The sequence below is a fragment of the Rhyacophila brunnea genome, unplaced genomic scaffold (assembly GCF_057557595.1).
Source record: "Rhyacophila brunnea isolate RB1 unplaced genomic scaffold, BYU_Rbru_1.0 scaffold_13, whole genome shotgun sequence".
In the NCBI taxonomy this organism is placed as follows: Eukaryota; Metazoa; Arthropoda; class Insecta; order Trichoptera; family Rhyacophilidae; genus Rhyacophila; species Rhyacophila brunnea.
Window position 1 is genome coordinate 29,303,165 of NW_028232785.1, and position 22,617 is coordinate 29,325,781.

At 33.4% G+C, this 22,617-nt stretch overlaps 2 protein-coding genes and 1 long non-coding RNA gene across 3 annotated transcripts in view; all 3 read left to right on the forward strand.

Annotated features, from left to right (window-relative positions):
- LOC147077199 (uncharacterized) overlaps window positions 1–13,696 on the forward strand; it is a 45,685-nt gene extending 31,989 nt beyond the window's left edge. Inside the window, exon 2 of the long non-coding RNA XR_015069429.1 lies at window positions 13,567–13,696. This is a non-coding gene — a long non-coding RNA (uncharacterized LOC147077199). The remainder of the gene's footprint in view (window positions 1–13,566) is intronic.
- LOC147077201 (uncharacterized) lies at window positions 222–9,816 on the forward strand. Its single transcript, XM_085941618.1, has 4 exons — window positions 222–435; window positions 1,575–1,712; window positions 2,543–2,680; window positions 9,769–9,816. The coding sequence occupies exons 1-4, from the start codon at window positions 271–273 to the stop codon at window positions 9,814–9,816; spliced, it is 489 nt and encodes a 162-aa protein (XP_085797744.1). The 5' UTR covers window positions 222–270.
- A 1,535-nt stretch (window positions 13,697–15,231) lies between the features above and the next one.
- Window positions 15,232–22,235, forward strand: LOC147077202 (uncharacterized). The gene is made up of 3 exons (XM_085941022.1): window positions 15,232–15,405; window positions 17,633–17,761; window positions 22,164–22,235. Exons 1-3 carry the CDS (start codon window positions 15,232–15,234, stop codon window positions 22,233–22,235), a joined length of 375 nt encoding a protein of 124 aa, XP_085797148.1.
- Window positions 22,236–22,617: the final 382 nt, after the last annotated feature.

Consider the following 22,617-nt stretch of genomic DNA (forward strand, 5'->3'; position numbering starts at 1 on the left):
CCACCAGAATCTTATAATCACAGTAATATTTTAGGTAGGTATGTATGTCCCCAGTTATAGATCTTGACAGCATTAAGCTCTGTTTATATTGGTAGTAACTGCTCAATTCAATATTGTCATTATTACCAGTCTTCTTTGTGGTCGATCTCCTGATGTCTATGGTAATTTGGTAGAATCCATTTTGTCTATGCCATTGTATATTATCTATTAAAACACGACGCACTTAGTCGTGAAGCTTTTGACAGATTCTGATATCAAATACCGCATAAAATGGAAACAAACGATGAATTATTGCCTGACGTAACGGCGGAGGTAATCTGCGACGCTGCATGCCAATGGATAGACCTCAATCACTTCGAGGGCAAGGGTCGATTTGACGTGTCAGTCAAACAGGAGAATATCGAGGACGACAGCAATATTATCCCCTTAGAAGAGGTAAGCAGATTCCTATTTTGTTTAAGCGAAGGTATTCATAATTTTGTCGACAAATTCGCAGTCACTTTCTAAACGGAATTGAGCAAAAAATTACAATTGGATGTTCTAACCCCGTATCCGACCTATATGACGAAAATGTCTTTTTGATGTAAGTACCTACTAAAAACAACAAAAATACTGTTCAACGAATGTGAAATTCCCATACCTATCTGTAATTATTTTAACAAAAATGGTACAGCCATTATAGTAATTTCCCGTATTTGAACGTTGCAGGAAATAACATGTAATAGCCCGTATCCTTTCCTTTAAGCTGTTAAGCGTGTTGCATGACGTGTGTTGAGTTCAGCTTCAAAATGTCACTTTCGAATTATTTAACAGGTAAAACAGTAAGTAATAATATAACAAATTTGGATGTTTATTTTTATACCTTATAGGTATGTCACATTTTATTGGCTTTCATCATTATATTAGTCGTTATGTGCTTTGCTTTACCACTTTTTACTCTACGGGTTATTCATTTTTTTCTGTTCAATATTCAATATTCTGTTTTTTTAGCTTCCTTCGCAATTTGTAAAAAGTCTTGCTAGTCTTCTCTTGCTGGACAATATTATTTTTAAATCGGAAGGAACAAAAAGGTTTATACCGACAACAGTGGTCTTTTCTTCGAAAACAAAATGAGTTCTGCAATAATACGTACTAAGTACTTCTGTTTACAGTATCACTTCGTTCTATAGCGTCGTGGGTCACAGGTTAGATTCCTGGGTCTGGCATGTAGGTACATGTTGTTTTTCAATTTGTGTAATAGTCAGATTATGGACCTTATAGGTTGAGAAAGTGGCTGACATCCATTTACATAAAATCAAAATCTGTTAATACAAACCTTAGAGGCCCATATTACTCTTATTAGGATCGGACACATTTATATAATAATATAATATATGGGTGGTTCACAATAATTATGGATCAAGTCCAATTTTCATAAATTTCGATTTAATGATAACAAATAAGGAAGCCTGATAATGTTTAGTGTGCACTATTTATGTCGGATTTCGACAGCCTACTTCCACTTAGATAATAAAACTTTAATTTGTTATATGTAAATATTGACAACACGTTATATGAAACGTTGTTTATTTCAGTTCGCTCCGACGGGTGTCACTGGCATCAAAGCTGAGACTGACATAAAGCGCGAATTCATTAAAGATAAAATGCCACCATTTTCTGATAGAGATCCTCAACCCGGATGTTCGCATTCAGATTACACACCAGGACATGGGGTACATTCAATTTTATATATTGTAACATTTGCTTCTCTATTCGCCGATTTTTATCGAAGGTTGACGTTTAAAATTTCAATAAATCTCCGTACTATTCCTAGCCAGTCGTATTGAAAAAAGTAATTGAAGTAATCAATAGGTACCAACCTACTATGATTTATAATACAAAAAAATGCCGATTGCCTATGGTAACTCAATTATTAATTATTGAGAGTATTATAAGAGCCATTAGTTAAAGTCTTAACTTATTAATTATTATGATTAATAAAAGTACAGTGCACTTTATTTGATGGAGCGACGATTGACGGATATTTGGCTTAGCGGACAGTAAAAAACATGAATGTGGCATCCATAGCTTCGCTCATACTTTACCCTAAAGGGGTCTTCCATGCACGTAGAAACGTGGAGGTATCAGTACTATAGCGTCGTGGGTCACAGGTTAAAATCCTGGGTCTGGCATGGAGGTACACATATTGTTTTTCAATTTGTGTATTAGTCAGATTATGGAACTAATAGGTTGAGCGAGTGGCTGACACCCATTTCACGTACAAACACAATCTGTTAATATAAACCTCCACTCTGTGGAGGCCCATATGACTCTATTAGGATCGGACACAGTTATTTATTATATATATGGGTGTTCACAATAATTATGGATCATGTCCAATTTTCATAAAATTCGATTTAATGAAAACAAATAAGTATGCCTGATAATGTTTATTATGCACTATTTATGTCGGATTTCAACAGCCTACTTCCACCTACATAATAAAACTTTAATTTGTTATATGTAAATATTGACAACATGTTATATGAAACGTTTATTTCAGTTCGCTGCGACGTCTGTCACAGGTGTCAAAGCTGAGACTGACATAAAGCGCGAATTCACTGAAAATAAAATGCCACCATTATCTGATGAAGATCCTCAACCCGGATGTTCGCATTCAGATTACACACCAGGAGATGAGGTACATTCAATTTTATATATTCGCCGATTTTTATCGAAGGTTGACGTTTAAAATTTCAATAAATCTCCGTACTATTCCTAGCCAGTCGTATTGAAATTGTAATTAAAGTAATCAATACCTATCTACTTTGATTTCAAATACAAAAGCCGATTGCATATAGTAACTCAATTTGGAAAGCGCTTCAGATAGTATTGTAAGAGCCATTAGTTAAAGTCTTAACTTATTAATTATTATGATAGGTAGGTTAATTATTGCTGGGTTATTATTGAGTTTTGAAGAAAACACTCATTAAAGCCACATTAACTAATTGTATTGCTGCCGGTATGTATTCATTAAATAATTAGGATAACACAACTTATGACTGAATTAGTAGAAGTGATCAGTATACATATTAAATAATATATCGATGACCCAATCACATTTTTTTTATAATTTTCAAATAATGGTTTTATTCGTATTTTAGTAAAGTTGTTATAAAACGCAGACTTTAAAATCATTTTCCATATAAATATATATCTACTTTTAAATATTCGGTCAAATTAAAAACAATAATTTCTCGTGCTTGTCTTTGTTAAGGATTTTTGTCAAAAACCGATAGAGATGAAGTTTTCATTGTAAACTGTAAATATACTATTGTATCGACTTTTCACACAAGGACGCAACATTTAAGGGGGGACATGCTCAGCGTAGGTCAAAATGGAGCTTTTGTTTTCTTTTTAAAGCATGATCCTGGACATGCCTTAAACGTTGTAGATAATCTTTATGAATAATATAAATAAATCGATAATATAAATTTTATATAATTTTGAAGCCTTATTATCCTTTATATTTATTTTAAACATTTGATGACTGCATAAAGTATTTTTATTACATTAAATAGTATTCTTTTAAACCTCTTGCTCTAATGTTTTAGAATATAGTCATATTTCAGTACATAAATGTGCAGTGGTGTTAACATTTTTCACATTTATTAATATTCAAACGTATTTATAAAACCAACTTATCGGTACCTAACTGATTTTTTTTTAAACGGTACATGTTCAAACACGCGCGTTAGCATCACTAACATAACATTCACTATAACATTATTATAGTGGAAATATTTACTATAAAAAAATATATTAATAATCTCTGTGATCTCAAATTTGACAAGAATTGGGCATTTTATTATTCAATATTATTAGGGCAAGAATAACACATTTGAAGATAATTCTAAAGATACTCATTATAAGCTATGTATTTGACCATTGAAATGTGATAAACATCCTACGAATAATGATTGCATTATAATAATTATTGACCTCAGAATAAGGTAGTGTTTTTTTGAAATACGCCATTTGGCATTCCCCAGTAGTTAAGCTACAACATACGGCCGTAGCCATAAATTGACAAACTATAATTGAAGGAGGAGTAAAATGATGTTAACGCGCGTGTTTGAACATGTCATCATCATCATCAGGGGCGTGACAACCCGGTGTGGGTCCTAGCCTCCTCCAACAGCTCCCTCTACCTGTCCCTATCCAGTGTGGCCGCTTTCCAATTTGGTAACCCCAAAATCATCACAACTCATCCGGTGTACTTCCTTGTACCTATATACTTCATATTTTTTGTATTTACACATTTATACTATAGAATAACTTAATATTGCATAATTACAATATTACATAATACTTTTTTAATAATATTTATTTGTTTCTAAATGTCATGTTGTGAACGTCTTAAACTTATAATTTGTAATGTCCACAATATGTAAAATAAATTAAAATTGAAAAAAAAAAAAAAAAAAAAAAACGGCAGTCACTGGCAGCTCCATCTAACCAGCGAATCTTTGGCCTCCCTCTCCTTCTTCGTCCTATTGGATTGCTGGACATCACTCTCTTTGCCGGTTTATTGTCATTCATACGGTGCACATGACCTAGCCATCGCAGTTTCCCAATCTTAATTGATTGAACTGCGCTGCAATCTTTGTACAGCCCGTAGGGCTCAGCATTATATCTTCTCCTCCAATTGGTGCCATCCCTGATCAGTCCATATATACGGCGGAGAATTTGTCTTTCAAAGATGTTCAGAGCTCGTTCATTTCGCAGAGTTAATGTCCAGGTTTCCGATGCGTAGGTATGCACTGACTTTTCAAGTGTCTTGTAATGAGTGCTTTTAGTTCGACGAGATAGTAAGCGGGACTTAAAATGTCTTAACAGACCAAAGTAGCATTTATTCGCAGACATGATTCTCTTATTGATTTGTTCTGTAATATCATTATGTCGAGTTACAAGAGATCCAAGGAATATGAAACTGTCGACCGTATCAAACTTGTATGCACCAATATCTAACTTTGGTGCGACTTCTCGTGGTGTGACATAGACAAGCATGTATTTAGTTTTTGCCTAGTTTATTTTTAAACCCATTCTTTTGGCAGAGGCTTCTAGTGCTTTGAATGCCTTGCAATGTTTAAAAATAAAAATCGGTTAGGTACCGTTAAGATGGTTTTATAAATGCGTTTATGACACCACTGCACCTTTATGTACTTAAATATGACAATTTTCTAAAACTAGAGCGAGAAGTTTAAAAGAGTACTATTTTATGTAATAAAAATACTTTATGCAGTTATCAAATGTTTAAAATGAATATAAAGGATAATAAGGTTTCAAAATTATATAAATAGAGTGTCTACAACGTTTAAGGTATGTCCAGGATCATGCTTTGAAAATAAAAAGAAAAGCACCATTTTGACCAACGCTGAGCAAGTCCGCCCTTGAAACTATCCTATTCACATCAATCTAAGATTTGGCATTCGAAACATATTACCAAGAAAAGTACCACAATTTTGTCATAGTCAGTTTTGTGCATTTGCTTTTCGATATTATATGTAGATGCATTTTTAAAAAACTACTTACTATTCATTCCGTAACATTGTTAGTATTTATTATCTGTGTTGGTACTATTACCATTTCTTATCCTCATATTCATTTTCAACACACTTTTTGCAAGATGCTGGCTGACAGGCATAAGCTTTGAAAAAAACAACAGCTTAAAATCTAATTAAAAATAAAATTGACTTATATTTGTTTTTTCTAGTTTTCTACTAAAGGCTTTTTCACAAAGCATCACGATATAGACAGGTGTAAACAATCCTCGCCTGATAGAATCCAAGATAGAATGATACTATATTCAGAGGTGACGGTAGATGAACAAAACCTTAAAAGAGAAATCTCAAAACGGGAGACTCCGAAGGAACTTCAACTTATTCTGAGAAGAGTAGTACATTTCTCACGTAATTTGATTTGCAGCTTTTGTAATGAAGTTTTTGGATGCGGAAGGGCTCTTAAACGCCACAAAATAAATCACACGAACGTGAATGCTGATCAATATCAAGAAAATATATTTTCGCAACTAAATCATCTCAAAGCACATAAAATGACACACCCTAGTGAAAAACCTCATAAATGCAAGGTATGCTCATATAGATGCTCGCAACTAGGTCATCTTAAAAACCATGAAATGACACACACAGGTGAAAAACCTCATAAATGCAAGGTATGCTCATATAAATGCTCGCGACTTAGTAATCTTAAAAAACATGAAATGACACACACAGGTGAAAAACCTCATAAATGCAATAAATATAAATATAGATGCTCGCAACTGAGTGCTCTTAAAAGACATGAAATGACACACACAGGTGAAAAACCGCATAAATGCAAAATATGCCCATATAGATGCTCACAACTTCGTAATCTTAAAAACCATGAAATGACACACACAGGTGAAAGACCTCATAAATGCAAGGTATGCACATATCGATGCTCGCAGCTTATTAATCTTAAAAGCCATGAAATGACACATACAGGTGAAAAACCTCATATATGCAAGTTATGCCCTTATAGATGCTCGAGTCTTAGTAGTCTTCAAAAACATTTCATGACACATACAGGTGAAAAACCTCATAAATGCAAGGTATGCCCATATCAATGACATTAATATGGACGAAGCATCTAGAAAATAAAATGACACTCACTTTGTGACGGGTCTGCCGGATGGCGAAATTCATATTTTAATATCGGTATCCTACGCTCAAATGAACATTCTGCTTGCAAGCGGTCTGGCGACACCGCTGGGTCTGCCCATACAAAATTTCTGACTGTCAGGTTTCGACTCCACCGTTATTATTGTGTTACAAAATGCCAATGTGCCTAGTTAAAAATTGTAAAAAAATCTACTAAACACTCCAAGAAAGATGGGATATCACTTTGCATGTGTTAGTATTATTTATTATTTATAAAATGCCATTTTAAGATATTGATGAATGTTTATTCAATGCAATTGAATGACAGGAACCATTGGACAGTCAGTCGCCTGTGATTCGCTGAGCTCACTGGCGTCTAATCTCCGAGAAGTCGTAAGTAACCGAGAATCTGTTTCAAACGCAATGAGTCATGACACTAATACGCCATTACAATAAAGGTTATATTACTATAAATTCTCGAAGATTGTATCGCATAATGGAAACGGATACGTCAATGGTCACGTGACATCTACCTATACATCTGTGAACGACTTTCATGCACAATTTCTCGTGCGCGCCGGGTATGAAGTGAGTCGTCCATTTAATATGTCATTGGCCCATATAGATGCTCGGATTTTCGTAGCCTAAAAACCCATGAAATGACACACACGGGTGAAAAACCTCATAAATGCAAGGTATGCACATATAAATGCTCGCAACTTGGTAGTCTTAAAAAACATGAAATGACACACACAGGTGATAAACCTCATAAATGCAAGGTATGCCCATATAGATTCTCGCAACTAATTAATCTAAAAAAACATGTAATGACACACACTGGTGAAAAACCTTATAAATGCAAGGTATGCAAATATAGATGCTCGCAACTGAGTGATCTTAAAAGACATGAAATGACACACACAGGCGAAAAACCGCATAAATGCAAAGTATGCACATATAGATGCTCGCAACTGAGATATCTTAAAAGCCATGAAATGACACACACAGGTGAAAAACCTCATAAATGTAAAGTATGCACATATAGGTGCTTGCGACTAAATAGTCTTAAAAACCATAATATGACACACACAGGTAAAAAACCTCATAAATGCAAAGTATGCCCATATATATGCTCGCAACTAAGTACTCTTAAACAGCATGAAATGACACACACAGGTGAAAAACCTCATAAATGCAATGTATGCCCATATAGATGCTCGCTACTTAGTAGTCTTAAAAAACATAAAATGACACACACAGGTGAAAAACCATATAAATGCAAAGTATGCCAATATAGGTGCTCGCAACTTAGTACTCTTAAAAACCACGAAATGACACACACAGGTGAAAAACCTCATAAATGCAAGGTATGCACATATAGATGCTCGCAACATGGTCATCTTAAAAGACATGAAATTACACACACAGGTGCAAACGCATTTCCGTAGCCTTAAAACCCATGAAATGACATACACGGGTGAAAAACCTCATAAATGCAAGGTATGCACATATAAATGCTCGCAACTTGGTAGTCTTAAAAAACATGAAATGACACACACAGGTGATAAACCTCATAAATGCAAGGTATGCCCATATAGATTCTCGCAACTAATTAATCTAAATATACATGTAATGTACAATGATACACACTGGTGAAAAACCTAATAAATGCAAGGTATGTACATGTAGATGCTCGCAACTGAGATATCTTAAAAACCATGAAATGACACAGGCGAAAAGCCTCACTTATGCAATAAATGCAAATATTGATGCTCGCAACTGAGTGATCTTTAAAGACATAAAATGACACACACAGGTGATAAACTTCATAAATGCAAGGTATGCCCATATAGATGCTTGCTACTAAGTAGTCTTAAAAAACATGAAATGACACACACAGGTGAAAAACCTCATAAATGCAAGGTATGCCCTTATAGATGTTAACAACTTCGTAATCTTAAAAACCATGAAATAACACACACAGGTGAAAAACCTCATAAATGCAAGGTATGCACATATCGATGCTCGCAGCTTATTAATTTTAAAGCCATGAAATGACACATACAGGTGAAAGTCTTCATAAATGCAAATTATGCCCTTATAGATGCTCGACACTTAGTGAGCTTCATAAACATGAAATGACACACAGGTGTAAAACCTCATAAATGCAAGGTTTGCTCATATAGATGCTGGCAATATAAATTAATTATTTATATTAAATTAAACTTTAATTATGTATCAATCTTCAATTTTGAAAAATAAAAATATATTTTTGTTTTGAAACTGTAATTGGCAGCCCTGTTATGTTATGGGATTTAGATAATAAAATAGGTTTCACTTTATAATATTATTCCTTTAATATAATCCACTGTTAAAAACATAATCATATAACACTTTATTTTTAAATAGTTTAAATATTATAGTATAATTATAATTGGCTCCACAATCCATTGTGGATCCTGCCCGCCCCACGATTATTTTTTACGAGAAATGGATGTTAACCATTTGCTCTACCTATTTGTTCCATGCTCTGGATTTAAACAGACATGAAAAAATACATGTGAATTTTACTAGACCCTGGATTTGAACCCGAGACCCTCGACTTACCAAGCGGATACATTACCACTCGGACATCGCGGTGCTCATGTTATAGCAGTTGTCAATATTGTGCAGATTCCAACAAGAGTATCGATTTCAGTGACATTCCTTGACAAAATACCGCCCCATTATTATAGAGTATTTTTTATCATCGTTTCATAACCTCAATACCTACCTATCTGAGAATGTTCTTGTATACTTCACTTACAAAATGTATACTAATAAATCTAATTGAAATGCCATCTCTACTTTAATGGTCAATATTGCGAGTCCACGGTTTTAGATACATTAAAAATCACCAGCTGACAACTTTCAAAACTATGAGTGATTGGCAACACTCGGTCTTTTCAAAAAGAACAAGTTTATTGCAATAGGCGATAGAAATATAGGGTTATGTTGTTTATTATTAAAAATAAATTTAATTGGAATTATACAGGCATAAAAAGTTAATTAATAACAAAAGAAATTTAATCATGGAATTATACAGTGTCATGCTAGGAAAGAGGATGAGGAGAAGGAAAGGTGGGAATTGTGACAATTTATCAGATTGTAACGTAGGGAAAAGAGGAGTGAATTGGAGTTGGATGGGATAGGAACGCGGCAGATTATGAGACATGGGGAAATGCAGGATCGTGAGTAGCTTGACAATACCTCTAAAACCTCAGTTACCTGTCCGGCTACTTCACTCATTCGTGTATGTTCCTATAATATAAAATACATGGAAATGCAATGATAGATATCTCGGTTTTGAGCGCCACTCTATGAAATGCATAGTGATAAAAGGTAATTTAAATAAAACGCGTGTAAAGAACTTTAACAGATGTATAATTAATAAATAAATTTACTAGCGGGCGAAAGTGTATAAAGGTGTAAATTAATCAAATCAATTACGGGCCCCTAACGAAGTATAATATTCAGACAATTTAGAATACAAATCGAATGCTAGTTCGGTGGACCGTAACGTAATGAAAATATTAATAAATACCACAAAACAAATATGCTCTTCAGAAAGTCTTCTTTGCTCGAACGATCGGAACTGTGAGACCGAATTTCGCTTCCCCTTGATGTTAAAAAGCCGCCTTGCGTCTTTAGCGCCGGAAATGGATAGGACGAACTGCGTTGAAACTCGTAATGCGCATGCGCACTGAGGTCGATCTTTTGCGTTTTGTTGCCATATGAATAAAGTGTGTCATGTGTAAATAACATGACAACAGACAAAAGGTAATTAATAACACAGGTATAATATAAATTACATTGGAATAGTGACAAGTCGAATAGTAACTAAAAGAAGAAATTCTTAGTATTATAAAGATTATACAGTAATTTAATCCTTTATGATAGCCCAATACAGGGCTTTGTTTGGGGATACTGGACCACAGATGACCAGTATAACAACCACTGGTTGAACCTGTAGGGATTTGAAAACACAAAGCTGTTTACTAATCCTCAAGTCTGCCCCTTTCCTATTATACTTATTACTATTTTTGTATATTAAAGGTTATTATGTTACATAAATGAAACACAGGTGGCAGTGATATTTACGAGAAAAATTGTATTAATTTAAAATCGAGGATTGGAAGCCGTTAAAAGCTTGCAAGCCATTTAGGTATGAGTGTATTGGTGATTAGGTCAACCGGGGACAAACAAAAACTTATATCTATTTATATTTGATGAGATATGGTCCCACAAAATACGCCAACCAAAGAGCAATGCCGTTCAATGAAATACCCTTTTGCAGTCCCTCAGAGATTCATCCAATGTCGTTGATTTATTTATTGAGATGATTTATACAGGTGCAATAATGAAATGGGCAGGATTAAAAAAAAAGTTAAATAGTTAAATATAATAAGAAAATGTACACGTGTCCTTGCTGGTCATCAAGGACGTGACGTCCAATGACAACAGAAGTAAGCTAGAAATCGCGAACCCTACAAAAAAAGCAGTCTTGTAAAACCTTTTATGTTAATAAATATATTTTGTTTCCAACAAGTGAGCTCAATTTTTTAAACGAAACCGTCATTACATACTAAGTTTAGGTACTTATTCCTATATATACCTAATGCTTCTCCTCGATTTGTCGCCCTTTGAGTAACTGCTGCCCCCAAGCGACGCTCAGTCTGTTGACACGGCCACAAAATGTGTGCCATCAGCTAGTATGTGTGCAGTCTTATAAATCGGTCTTTTTTATAAGAAAAATGTAAGTACTTTAAAAGTCTAGAATTTAAGATTAAAAATAAACAAATTTATGTGAACAACTTGAGATGCGATATCATTAGCTAAATGCTGTAAACTAAAGCTAATTTATAACTGTAAACTTCTTTGCATTATATAAAATCATTTTTGCGTACGTAATATTTTGAATCTGCGCGAGAAAAATGTATGAGTTCAAAGCGCTATGAGATAAATAAGAAGAAGCCTCTTTAATAAATAAATCGATGTCAGTGAGCGAGGCACTCCTCGGAGTAGAATTAACTTATGAAAATACTTTGGATAATAAAATTAAAATATGATACCAGATAATGTTGGAATGAAAATCAAATGATTAGATATTGTGAGAATTGGATGCGTAGACCTAATGTAAATGATGAATTAGAATTTTTGCTCGTGATAAAGTACCTACGTACTTATGTGGTTAATGAATAGGATAAATATACGAAAGTTGGAAATTCAATAATGTAAGTTTGGAGGCACTATTATTTTGTTAATTTAGAAGTAAAAATTATATCTTGGATCCGTCAGCTAAGCCTAACAGATCGTTTTCAATCTGTAAAAAAATACACTAAAACAGGTAATCTTTAGACCCCGTAAACCCACACTTTTCGTGCAAATATAGTTTCGATCTCTGCCTTATAAACATATTTGTATAGATCAAAGTCGTGTTTTCCCCCTAAACGAGGGAAAACAGGGCGGAAAGTGTTCACTATAAAAGGCGATGTGAGTTTTACTTTTGATCCAATCTAGCAGCCGATGTAAGGTCGCGCGGTTATTTGAGGCCTGATATTTTCGCACGTATTAACAATTCGCACCGCTATAAATTGATAACCTTTCTTTTAGTGTTATTATAATCCCGATATATCAATCGGAAAATGTTTACCTGCTTTACGTTAAAAGTACTAGTAGGGCTTTTGCGATGATTATGAAATTTTCCTTACCTGTAGGTACCTGGGGGACGCTTGTTTCTTACTTAGTAAGACACTCATTATTTTCCGGGAAAGCGGGAAAACAAACCGCTTTTCGTGGTACGTGTTTTTCAGTGGCGAAGGGTGGAGGTGGACTTTTAAGGTCCAATATAAATAGTGCACAATAAACTTTGTAAGTCAAGCGTATTTATGTTCATTTTATTCTGTGACCATGACTACAATATGTAGATAACTAGTTTTTTTTAGTTTTCAAATTCAATTCAACTCTGCCTAATCCAAGACATAGTAAACAGTAAAAAAATATTCGTTTATCTATAAAATATCTAAAATTGTGCCATTAAATCATACAACATTTAAGATATTTTGTAGATAAAGGAATATTTTTATAGATTGTGGTATGGTGAGACAGGGTTTAAAATAAAGCTAACACGATTATAATAATGTATTCTCAATTCAACGAAAACAAAATATAAGTATGACTGAAAAAGTGTGCACTATTTTTGTCAGATCGCCCACAACATACCTATCTAAACTCTTATGGTGGCAGGGTATAATTGAGTTTTAAAAACTAACCGGTTCCATATTATGCAAATTAATATATTCTTAGATCAATAGAAAACAAATGAAGTCCACAAGCAAATATCATTATATGTCACATCTGTATAATTTTGAGTAAATCGTATAGTTTCAAACTCTGAATAAGTGTTGGGTACAATTAATCTATTACCATAATTTTTTAATGATTTTTATTTGTTATTATATTGCATAATAGGACATTCTCTTAAAAAATATTACCTGTAAAAAGTATATTTTTTCCTGTTTCTGAAAAAAAATCTTTTTACATTCAAGTCATTTTTTTGTGGGAAAACATATTCCATGTGCTGTTGTTGTGGTCAGACCAGAGTATCTTTATTATTATAAATCCTAGACTTTTAAATTTGCAGATCAAAATAATGGACAATCATCTCTAGATGTAGGTACCTACCTACTTTATTCCAAATGTGTACATAAAAATATATTTATTATGCATAATAAAAAAGTTCACATTGGTCAAATAATGCTTTATTTCAATAATAATTGTTTATTATTCAATAATATACGTCATAAATGTATGTAGGTATATTATTTTATGGAATTTTTCTCAGTTTGCTTAGGTGTGCTGAAGTTCCGCAGTGCATATGGACGAGCCGCCACTGGATACAATGGAAAATTAACATTAGCACTGATTAATAATTGATTAATATAGGTACACAAACATGCTCCGTAGGTATTCAAATCTGTCATGACGTACATAAACAATAATAGGTAGGAAATATATTATCTTTCATACATCGCGGATTAGGGCTGCCAAACTTATTTTTAAAACAAAAATATACACCTACCTACCTTTAATTATTTATTTATTTAACTCCGTAGAATACAACAATAATGAGTATACCAAATTTGATTATATCATATGTACACAATTTTATAGGTACAATAAAAATAGATGTGTTAAGACATGGTTAGACACTCGTTTGTTTTTTTTTATTAAAATACTTAATTCCTAAATAAAATTATAGAACGAACATGAAACCGAAATAATCACAAAACACCAGTGGCCAATGGTGGAGGTATGCTGTTAAGATTCAATATAAATAGTGCACAAAAAACTTTGTCAGTCATATTTGTCTTATATGAACCACAAGCAATTAATAATACTCAAGTCCATTTTTTGTATAAAAAAAACTGTTAAAACCATCTTGTGGAGAATTTCTTAACATCTATTTTTTTTTACTGTTGATAAACATTTTCAGAAAAAAAATATTTGTCCTATAACATCGTATTCTAATAAAGGTGGTCAGGAAAAGTACATTCAATACGCATGAATGAATACCGAGTGATAATAATATGTATTGTATTTTTTCAAATAAATGGTACCTACCTAGAGTGTATATCTAGAAATGGCACATTAAATCAGGATATAAACCTTATGGTGAGGCGGAGTTGCGAACTTTGTGGATTCTACTTGGCGCTTGGGGTAAAAATGTCGGCGAGTTCTGTTTTAAAGGTGGTACCTACTTAGGTATGGGCAATGGGCTGCTGGCGTCCTTCCGAAGGCCTTGGTTTTTTGTGCCATCAAGATGTATTATTAAATTTATACGTCATGACATTCATAGATAGGTAGGTACGTTTAAATTGAAACGCTCGTGTTTGTGGCGCATTCTATTATTTCTATGTAGGTAAGTTTAATAAATATCAAACAAGAATCTAGAAATGGCACATTAAATCAGGATATCTTATTTATTACTAAACTTGTACAATAATAAATAATCTACCTAATTATGACTATATTTAACAATGTGTAATTAACATTATTTGGCTTAAAGTTACCACGTTTTACAAAAATGCCAAAGATTTTTTTTTTATTTACAGTAAACAAGAGTTTTGTGCTTTGAGACACATTGGCAAAATTTAAGCAAAAATGAAACCATTTTCATGTCAATTTAATGGTGGTAGGTAGGTACCTACATTTACCTGGTGGACCAGTTGAAAATAATTTAAAGTAGGGGCCCCCAGAACCTTTTAATGGATCACAGTAATATTTTAAATTAGCATGTCCCCAGTTATAGATTTTTATAGCATTATCGCAGTGTTCGTGCTCAATTCAATATTGTCAGTATTATCAGTCTGCTTTGTGGTCGATCTCCGGATGTCTATGGTGAATTGGTAGAAGCCATTTTGTCTATGCCATTGTATATTATCTATTATAACACGACGCACGTGGTCGTGAAGCTATTGACAGATTCTGATATCAAATAACGCATAAAATGGAAGTAAAAACCGAAACAAACGATAAATTATTGCCTGACAAAACAGCGGAAGTAATCGGTGACCGTGCATACCAACGGATAGACGTCAATCACTTCAAGGGCAAGGGTCGATTTGACGTGTCAGTCAAACAGGAAAATATCGAGGACGACAGCAATTCACCCTTAAAAGAGGTAAATAGATCCTTTATTTGTTTAAGCAAAGGTATTCATAATTTTGTCGACAAATGCGCAGTCAATTTCTAAACGGAATTAAGCAAAAAATTAACAATTGGATGTTCTAATGTCAATACCCCGTATCCGACCTATATGACGAAAATGTCTGTTTGATGTAAGTACTAAAAACAACAACAATACTGTTCATCGAATGTGAAATTCTCATATCTGTAATAAATTTAGCAAAAATGGTACAACCATTATAGTAATAGCCCGTATCCTTTTATTTAACCTGTTAAGCATGTTGCATGACGTGTGTTGAATTCCGCTTCAAAATGTCACTCGAATTATTTAACAGGTAAAACAGTATGTAGTAATATAACAAATTTGGATGTTTATTTTTATACGTTATAGGTAGGGATCCTGAGCTATTTTCGATACCTATGAATCCCGGGATTGATAAACATAATCCCGGGATTTCGGGATTGATTTTTTTTATCAATTTCTATGAAAAATAAAATAAAAGCGAAAATGTAACAGAAAAAATACTTTTAATAAAAAATAGCTACATTTGAAATAAAATAAGTTTGAATGAAGTTTGATTTATACCCATCTGTAGGTAGCCGATTAATTTTATTTTTTTACATAAATTATTAAAAATGAGAAAGATTGGAAAAAATAATGCTTCGCACTTTTAACAAAGTAATTCCACCATGATATCATACATTTTACGGCAGTTTCACATTTGGCTGACTAATTAGATTTATGAAGCGGAAAGGCCATAAGTACGCCATGATTATTTGCTTTACTATTTTAAATCTCGCTAATCCATTCATTATGTCTTTACTATCAGAAACAGCAATCTCGTATTAAATACACATTATTATTTATATTACAAAATTATTTACTCCATTAAACTTGTATATTTCCAAGATTGAACGTATACAAAATTATACTAGATTTATATTTGACCGATGCTATCAATGTTATTTGTAAATATAAAAATTTTATATTAACAATGGAAAAAAATGCCAATCCCGGGACCAGTCCCGGGATCCCGGGATTGTCAAATTGTAATCCCGAAATCCCGGGATCAGAATTTTGGCTCGGGATTGGATTCCCTAGTTATAGGTATGTCACATTTTATTGGCTTTTATCATTATATTAGTCGTTTTGTGCCTTTGCTTTACCACTTTTACGTTACGGGTTATTCATTTTTTTTTCATTTCAATATTCAATATTAAGTTTTTTTAGCTTCCTTCGCAATTTGTAAAAAGACACTTACGGGATATTAACATTAGGCCATCAAAATGCTAGTCTTCTCTTGCTGGACAATATTATTTTTAAATCGGAAGGAACAAAAAGGTTTATACCTGCAGTGGTCTTTTCTTCGAATTAACAAAATGGGTTCTGCAATAATACGTACCTACTACGTACTTATGTTTACATTGTCACATCGTCCTATAGAGTCGTGGGTCACAGGTTAGAATCCTGTGTCTAGCATGTAGTTACACATATTGTTTTTCAATTTGTGTATTAGTCAGATTATGGACCTAATAGGTTGAGCAAGTGGCTGACATCCATTTCACGCAAAAATAAAATCTGTTAATACACACCTCCACTATGTGGAGGCCAATGCCATTAATATGGACGAAGCATCTGGAAAAAAAATGACACTCACTTTTTTGTCGGGTCTGCCGAATGGCATAAACTGTTCTAACGCCATTACAACAAAGGTGATATTGATATAAATTCCTGATGCTTTTTGTCGGTCTGCTGAATGGTTCGGTTCGGACGGGTTCGGCCAAATGAACATTGACACTAGAAACACTGTTCTAACGCTATTACAATAAAGGTGATATTGCTATAAATTTCCGATGCGTGATATCGCATAATGGAAATTTCGTGACAACTACCTATGCATATGCCAATGTCGCTATGAGCGAATTTACTTGCTAGCTACTGTGTTGAGAGCATTGTCCATTATTAATGTCATTGGTGGAGGCCCATATGACTCTATTAGGATTGGACATAGTTATATTATATTATGGGGTGGTTGACAATAATTATTGATCAAGTCCTATTTTCATAAAATTCGATTTAATGAAAACAAATAAGTATGCCTGATAATGTTAAGTGTGCAATATTTATGTCGGATTTCAACAGCCTACTTCCACCTAGATAATAACATTTTAATTTGTTATATTATGTAAATATTTACAACATAAAACGTTGTTTATTTCAGTTCGCTGCGACGGGTGTCACTGGTATTAAAGCTGAAACTGACATAAAGCGCGAATTCACTGAAGATAAAATGCCACCATTTTCTGATGAAGATCCTCAACCCGGATGTTCATATTCAGATTACACACCAGTAAATGGGGTACATTCAATTTTATATATTGTAACATGAGCGTAGTTATACGCAAACCAGCCAGTCCACACAAACCTCAAACAGAGATAGAAGCACTTTTATGTAAAGCGTGTTTCTTTAAATCCACAAAGCCTTTGTATACTGTTTATACCTTTCGAATGATAGATAGTATATAATATATATATATATATATATATATATATATGAATTTGTGTAACTTATAAAGAGATAAAAGCATGACATCTATGAAATTCTGGTGTTTTAGCAGTCCAGGCTGTTTTGTGCAAAACGGGTTTTCAAACGGGCAAATTCTTGAATGCAGCTAACTCTTATTTTTGTAGAAAAAGCGTTATTTTTCATCTATTTTCTTAAAAAAGTTGTACAAGTATTATGTAAATTTTAAAGTTCTGAAAATAGTCTGAAAACCTTGTAAATCATACATTAGTATTTAGCTGCCTGGCACTAATTTTAACTTAAAAAAATATATATATTATGTTATATTATGTGTTATATATAATAAAATGAAAAACATATAATGTAATTGAGAAAATAATGTATATTAATTGAATGTAGAAAAACACACCTTACAGTCAGGTTTTTAATAATTAGGTAAGTACATAATATTACCATGTGGCTGCTTTTTGCAGATCTAATGTGGCTTATTTAAGAACGCATTTATAGGACATTTTTGTATGAGAGCAGTTTGGTTGCTTTATGCAAATCGAAAATGTCATATTCTGCGATTTGCAAAATCTTTAAAACGCATTTATATGAGATTTTTGTATGACAGCAGCTTGGCTGATTTGTGCAGAATATAAAACAAACGTGTGAGATTATGGAAATCACAATAATTCATTTATTTTTCAAAATTGTGGCCTGGCTGTTTGTGTATAACTACGCTCACATTTACTTCTCTATTCGCTGATTTTTATCAACATGAAGTTGACGTTTAAAATTTCATTAAATCTCCGTACTATTAATAGCCAGTCGTATTGAAAAAAATAATTAAGGTAATCAATACCTACCTACTTTGATTTAAAATATATAAGCCGATTGCCTATGGTCACTTCATTTAGAAAGCGCTTCACTATTGTGAGAGCCATTAATTAAAGTCTTAACTTCTTTAATATGATAGGTTGATTAATACTGGGTAATTATTGAGTTTTGAATAAAACACTTATTAAATCCACAATAACTGATTGTATTGCTGCAGGTATATATCAATTAAATAATTAAGAGAACCCAAAATATGACTCAATTAGTTGTAGTGATCAGTACTCATATTAAAAATATCGATGACCCAATCACATTCTATTATAATTTTCAAATAATGTCTTCATTGGTTTTTTTAGTAAAGTTGTTGAAACTAAACTGAATATCAGTTAATGTTAATAGGCACTCCTGTAAAATTCACTATTTAGTCTTTGTATAGCTTTCATTCTCATGTCTTCAGTGTCGCTTTTTGGATAACTGCCGGACACTTAGTATGCGTTCCCTTACGAATTCAGAAGTATGATATATTAATATATTGCTTAAACTGTTGATCGAAATCGCTTGATAAAATTTAAATATAAATTCTCTCAATTTGAATATTGTTTGTGACATTGGTTTCACCTTTCGGCATCTTCCGACAATGTGCACACTCTCCAATAACACACTGACACAGAAATTACTAGTTACTACACGAAGCTTCTTCTTCGTCTTCTTCTTCTTTCACCCTGTCACGTCTCAACATTGGGGCATAGGGCAAGCACAAGTTGGCGTCACTTCCCTCGGTCCATCGCCAACTCCTGTGCCTCCCGCCATGTCAGACCTGCAGCACGTAGGTCGTTTTGTAGCATCACTGCAGGGTGAGGGAGGCAGGTTGAGGCTGTGCCTACGGGTACTATAAGGGTACCTAAGGGTACGAAGTGCTTCCACGAAGCTTATAATGTTTTTATCGAACGGAGTGCGAAACTGCCTCATAGTATGTACGTTATTTTGGTGTTCTTTAATTATTATTTTATCAAGAAATATTATAAATAAACACAGTAAAGTGAAACTATCTCATTCACATCAATCTAAAATTTGGCATTAAAAACTATAATACATTTACACATATTACCAAGAGTTGCACCACAATTGTGTCGTTCTCTGTTTTGTGCATTTGCTTTACGATGTTACATATAGGTGGATTTAAAAAAAAAAACTATTTACGGTAACATTGTATTTTTAATATCAATGTTGGTACTATTACCATTTCTTAACGTCATTTTCATTCTCACTACACTTTTAATGTCTGTAGATGCTGAAAGGCAAAAGAATAAAACATAACTCAAATGGAATATTATAAAATTTAATTTATAATAATATTGACATCGATTATTTTGGTTTTTATAGGTTTCTACTAAAGGCCTTTTCACAAATCATCACGATATAGAAAGGTGTCAACAATCCTCACCTGACGGAATCCAAGATAGAATGATACAGTATTCAGAGGTGACGATAGATGAACAAAACATTAAAAAAGAAATCTCAGAACGAGAAACTCCGAAGGAACTTCGACTTATTCTGAGAAGAGTGGTACATTTCTCACGTAATTTGATTTGCAGCTTTTGTAACGCAGTTTTTGAATGCGAAAGTGCTCTCAAAAGTCACAAAGTAATTCACATAGACGTGAGTGCTCATAAAAATCAAGAAAATATATTCTCGCAAATAAATCATCTCAAAGTACATAAAATGGCATATACAGGTGAAAAACCTCATAAATGCAAAGTATGCCCATCTAAATGCTCGCAACCAAGTAATCTTAAACAGCATGAAACGACACACACAAGTGACAAACCTCATAAATGCAAAATATGCCCATATAGATGCTCGCAACTGAGATATCTTATAGAACATGAAATGACACACACAGGTGAAAAACCACATAAATGTAATGTATGCTTATATCGAACCATCCAACTGAGTAATCTTAAAATACATGAAATGACACACACAGGTGAAAAACCTCATAAATGCAAGATATGTCCATATAGATGCTCGCGTCTTGGTAATCTTAAAAACCATGTAATGACACACACAGGTGAAAAACCTCATAAATGCAAGATATGTCCATATAAATGCTCGGATTTTAGTAGTCTTAAAAAACATAAAATGACACACACAGGTGAAAAACCTCATAAATGCAAGATATGTCCATATAGATGCTCGCATCTTGGTAATCTTAAATACCATGTAATGACACACACAGGTGAAAAACCTCATAAATGCAAGATATGTCCATATAGATGCTCGGAATTTGGTAGTCTTAAAAAACATGAAATGACACACACAGGTGAAAAACCTCATAAATGCAATATATGCCCATATAGATGCTCGCGTTTTAGTACTCTTAAACAGCATGAAATGACACACACAGGTGAAAAACCTCATAAATGCAAGGTATGCCCATATAGATGCTCGCTACTTAGTAGTCTTAAAAATCATGAAATGACACACACAGGTGAAAAACCTCATAAATGCAAGGTATGCCCGTATAGATGCTCGCTAAAAAGTAGTCTTAAAAAACATGAAATGACACACACAGGTAAAAAACCTCATAAATGCAAGGTATGTCCATATAGATGCTCGCATCTTAGTAATCTTAAAAATCATGTCAAGACACACAGGTGAAAAACCTCATAAATGCAAGATATGTCCATATAGATGCTCGGATTATGGTAGTCTTAAAAAACATGAAATGACACACACAGGTGAAAAACCTCATAAATGCAAAGTATGCTCATATAGATGCTCGCGACATAGTCATATTAAAAGACATGAAATAACACACAGGTATAAAACCTAATAAATGCAAAGTATGCCCATGTAGATGCTCGAAAATTAGTAATTGTAAAATCGATCAAATGACACAGGTGAAAAACCTCATAAATGCAAGGTTTGTCCATATAGTTGCTCGGATTTTAGTAGTCTTAAAAAACATAAAATGACACATACAGGTGAAAAACCTCATAAATGCAAAGTATGCTCATATAGATGATCGCGACATAGTCATCTTAAAAGACATGAAATAATACACTGGAGTAAAACCTAATAAATGCAAAGTATGCCCATGTAGATGCTCGCAAATTTGTTATTGTAAAATCGATGAAATGGCACAGGTGATAAACCTCATAAATGCAAGGTATGCCCATATGGATGCTTGCAACTTCTTAGTCAAAGCAAAGTCTTAAAAACCATTAAATGACACACAAAAGTAAAAAACGTCATAAATGGAAAGTATGCACATATAGATGGTCGCGACATAGTCATCTTAAAAGACATGAAATAATACACTGGAGTAAAACCTAATAAATGCAAAGTATGCCCATGTAGATGCTCGCAAATTTGTTATTGTAAAATCGATGAAATGGCACAGGTGATAAACCTCATAAATGCAAGGTATGCCCATATGGATGCTCGCAACTTCTTAGTCAAAGCAAAGTCTTAAAAACCATTAAATGACACACAAAAGTAAAAAACGTCATAAATGGAAAGTATGCACATATAGATGGTCGCAACTTAGTGATCTTAAAAGACATGAAATGACACACACAGGTGAAAAACTTCATAAATGCAATGTTTGCTCATCTTGATGCTCGCAACTTATTAATTTTAAAAACCATGAAATGACAGGTGAATAAGTTATAAACGTCAGGTGTGCCCATATAGGTGCTTGCGACTTAGTTGTGTCAAAAAACATGAAATGACATGAAAAACCTCATAAATGCAAGGTATGCTTATATAGATGCTCGCAACTGAGTTATCTTAAAAGACATGAAGTGACATACACTGGTAAATAATCTTATTAATTCACCGTATGCCCATATATA

Coding starts and splice junctions, on each gene's coding strand:
- LOC147077202 (XM_085941022.1), top strand. CDS start 15,232: ATGGAAGTAAAAACCGAAACAAACGATAAATTATTGCCTGACAAAACA. Junction 15,406..17,632: donor GCAATTCACCCTTAAAAGAG/GTAAATAGATCC, acceptor TGTTTATTTCAG/TTCGCTGCGACGGGTGTCAC. Junction 17,762..22,163: donor CATATTCAGATTACACACCA/GTAAATGGGGTA, acceptor GAAATGGCACAG/GTGATAAACCTCATAAATGC.
- LOC147077201 (XM_085941618.1), top strand. CDS start 271: ATGGAAACAAACGATGAATTATTGCCTGACGTAACGGCGGAGGTAATC. Junction 436..1,574: donor ATATTATCCCCTTAGAAGAG/GTAAGCAGATTC, acceptor TGTTTATTTCAG/TTCGCTCCGACGGGTGTCAC. Junction 1,713..2,542: donor ATTACACACCAGGACATGGG/GTACATTCAATT, acceptor CGTTTATTTCAG/TTCGCTGCGACGTCTGTCAC.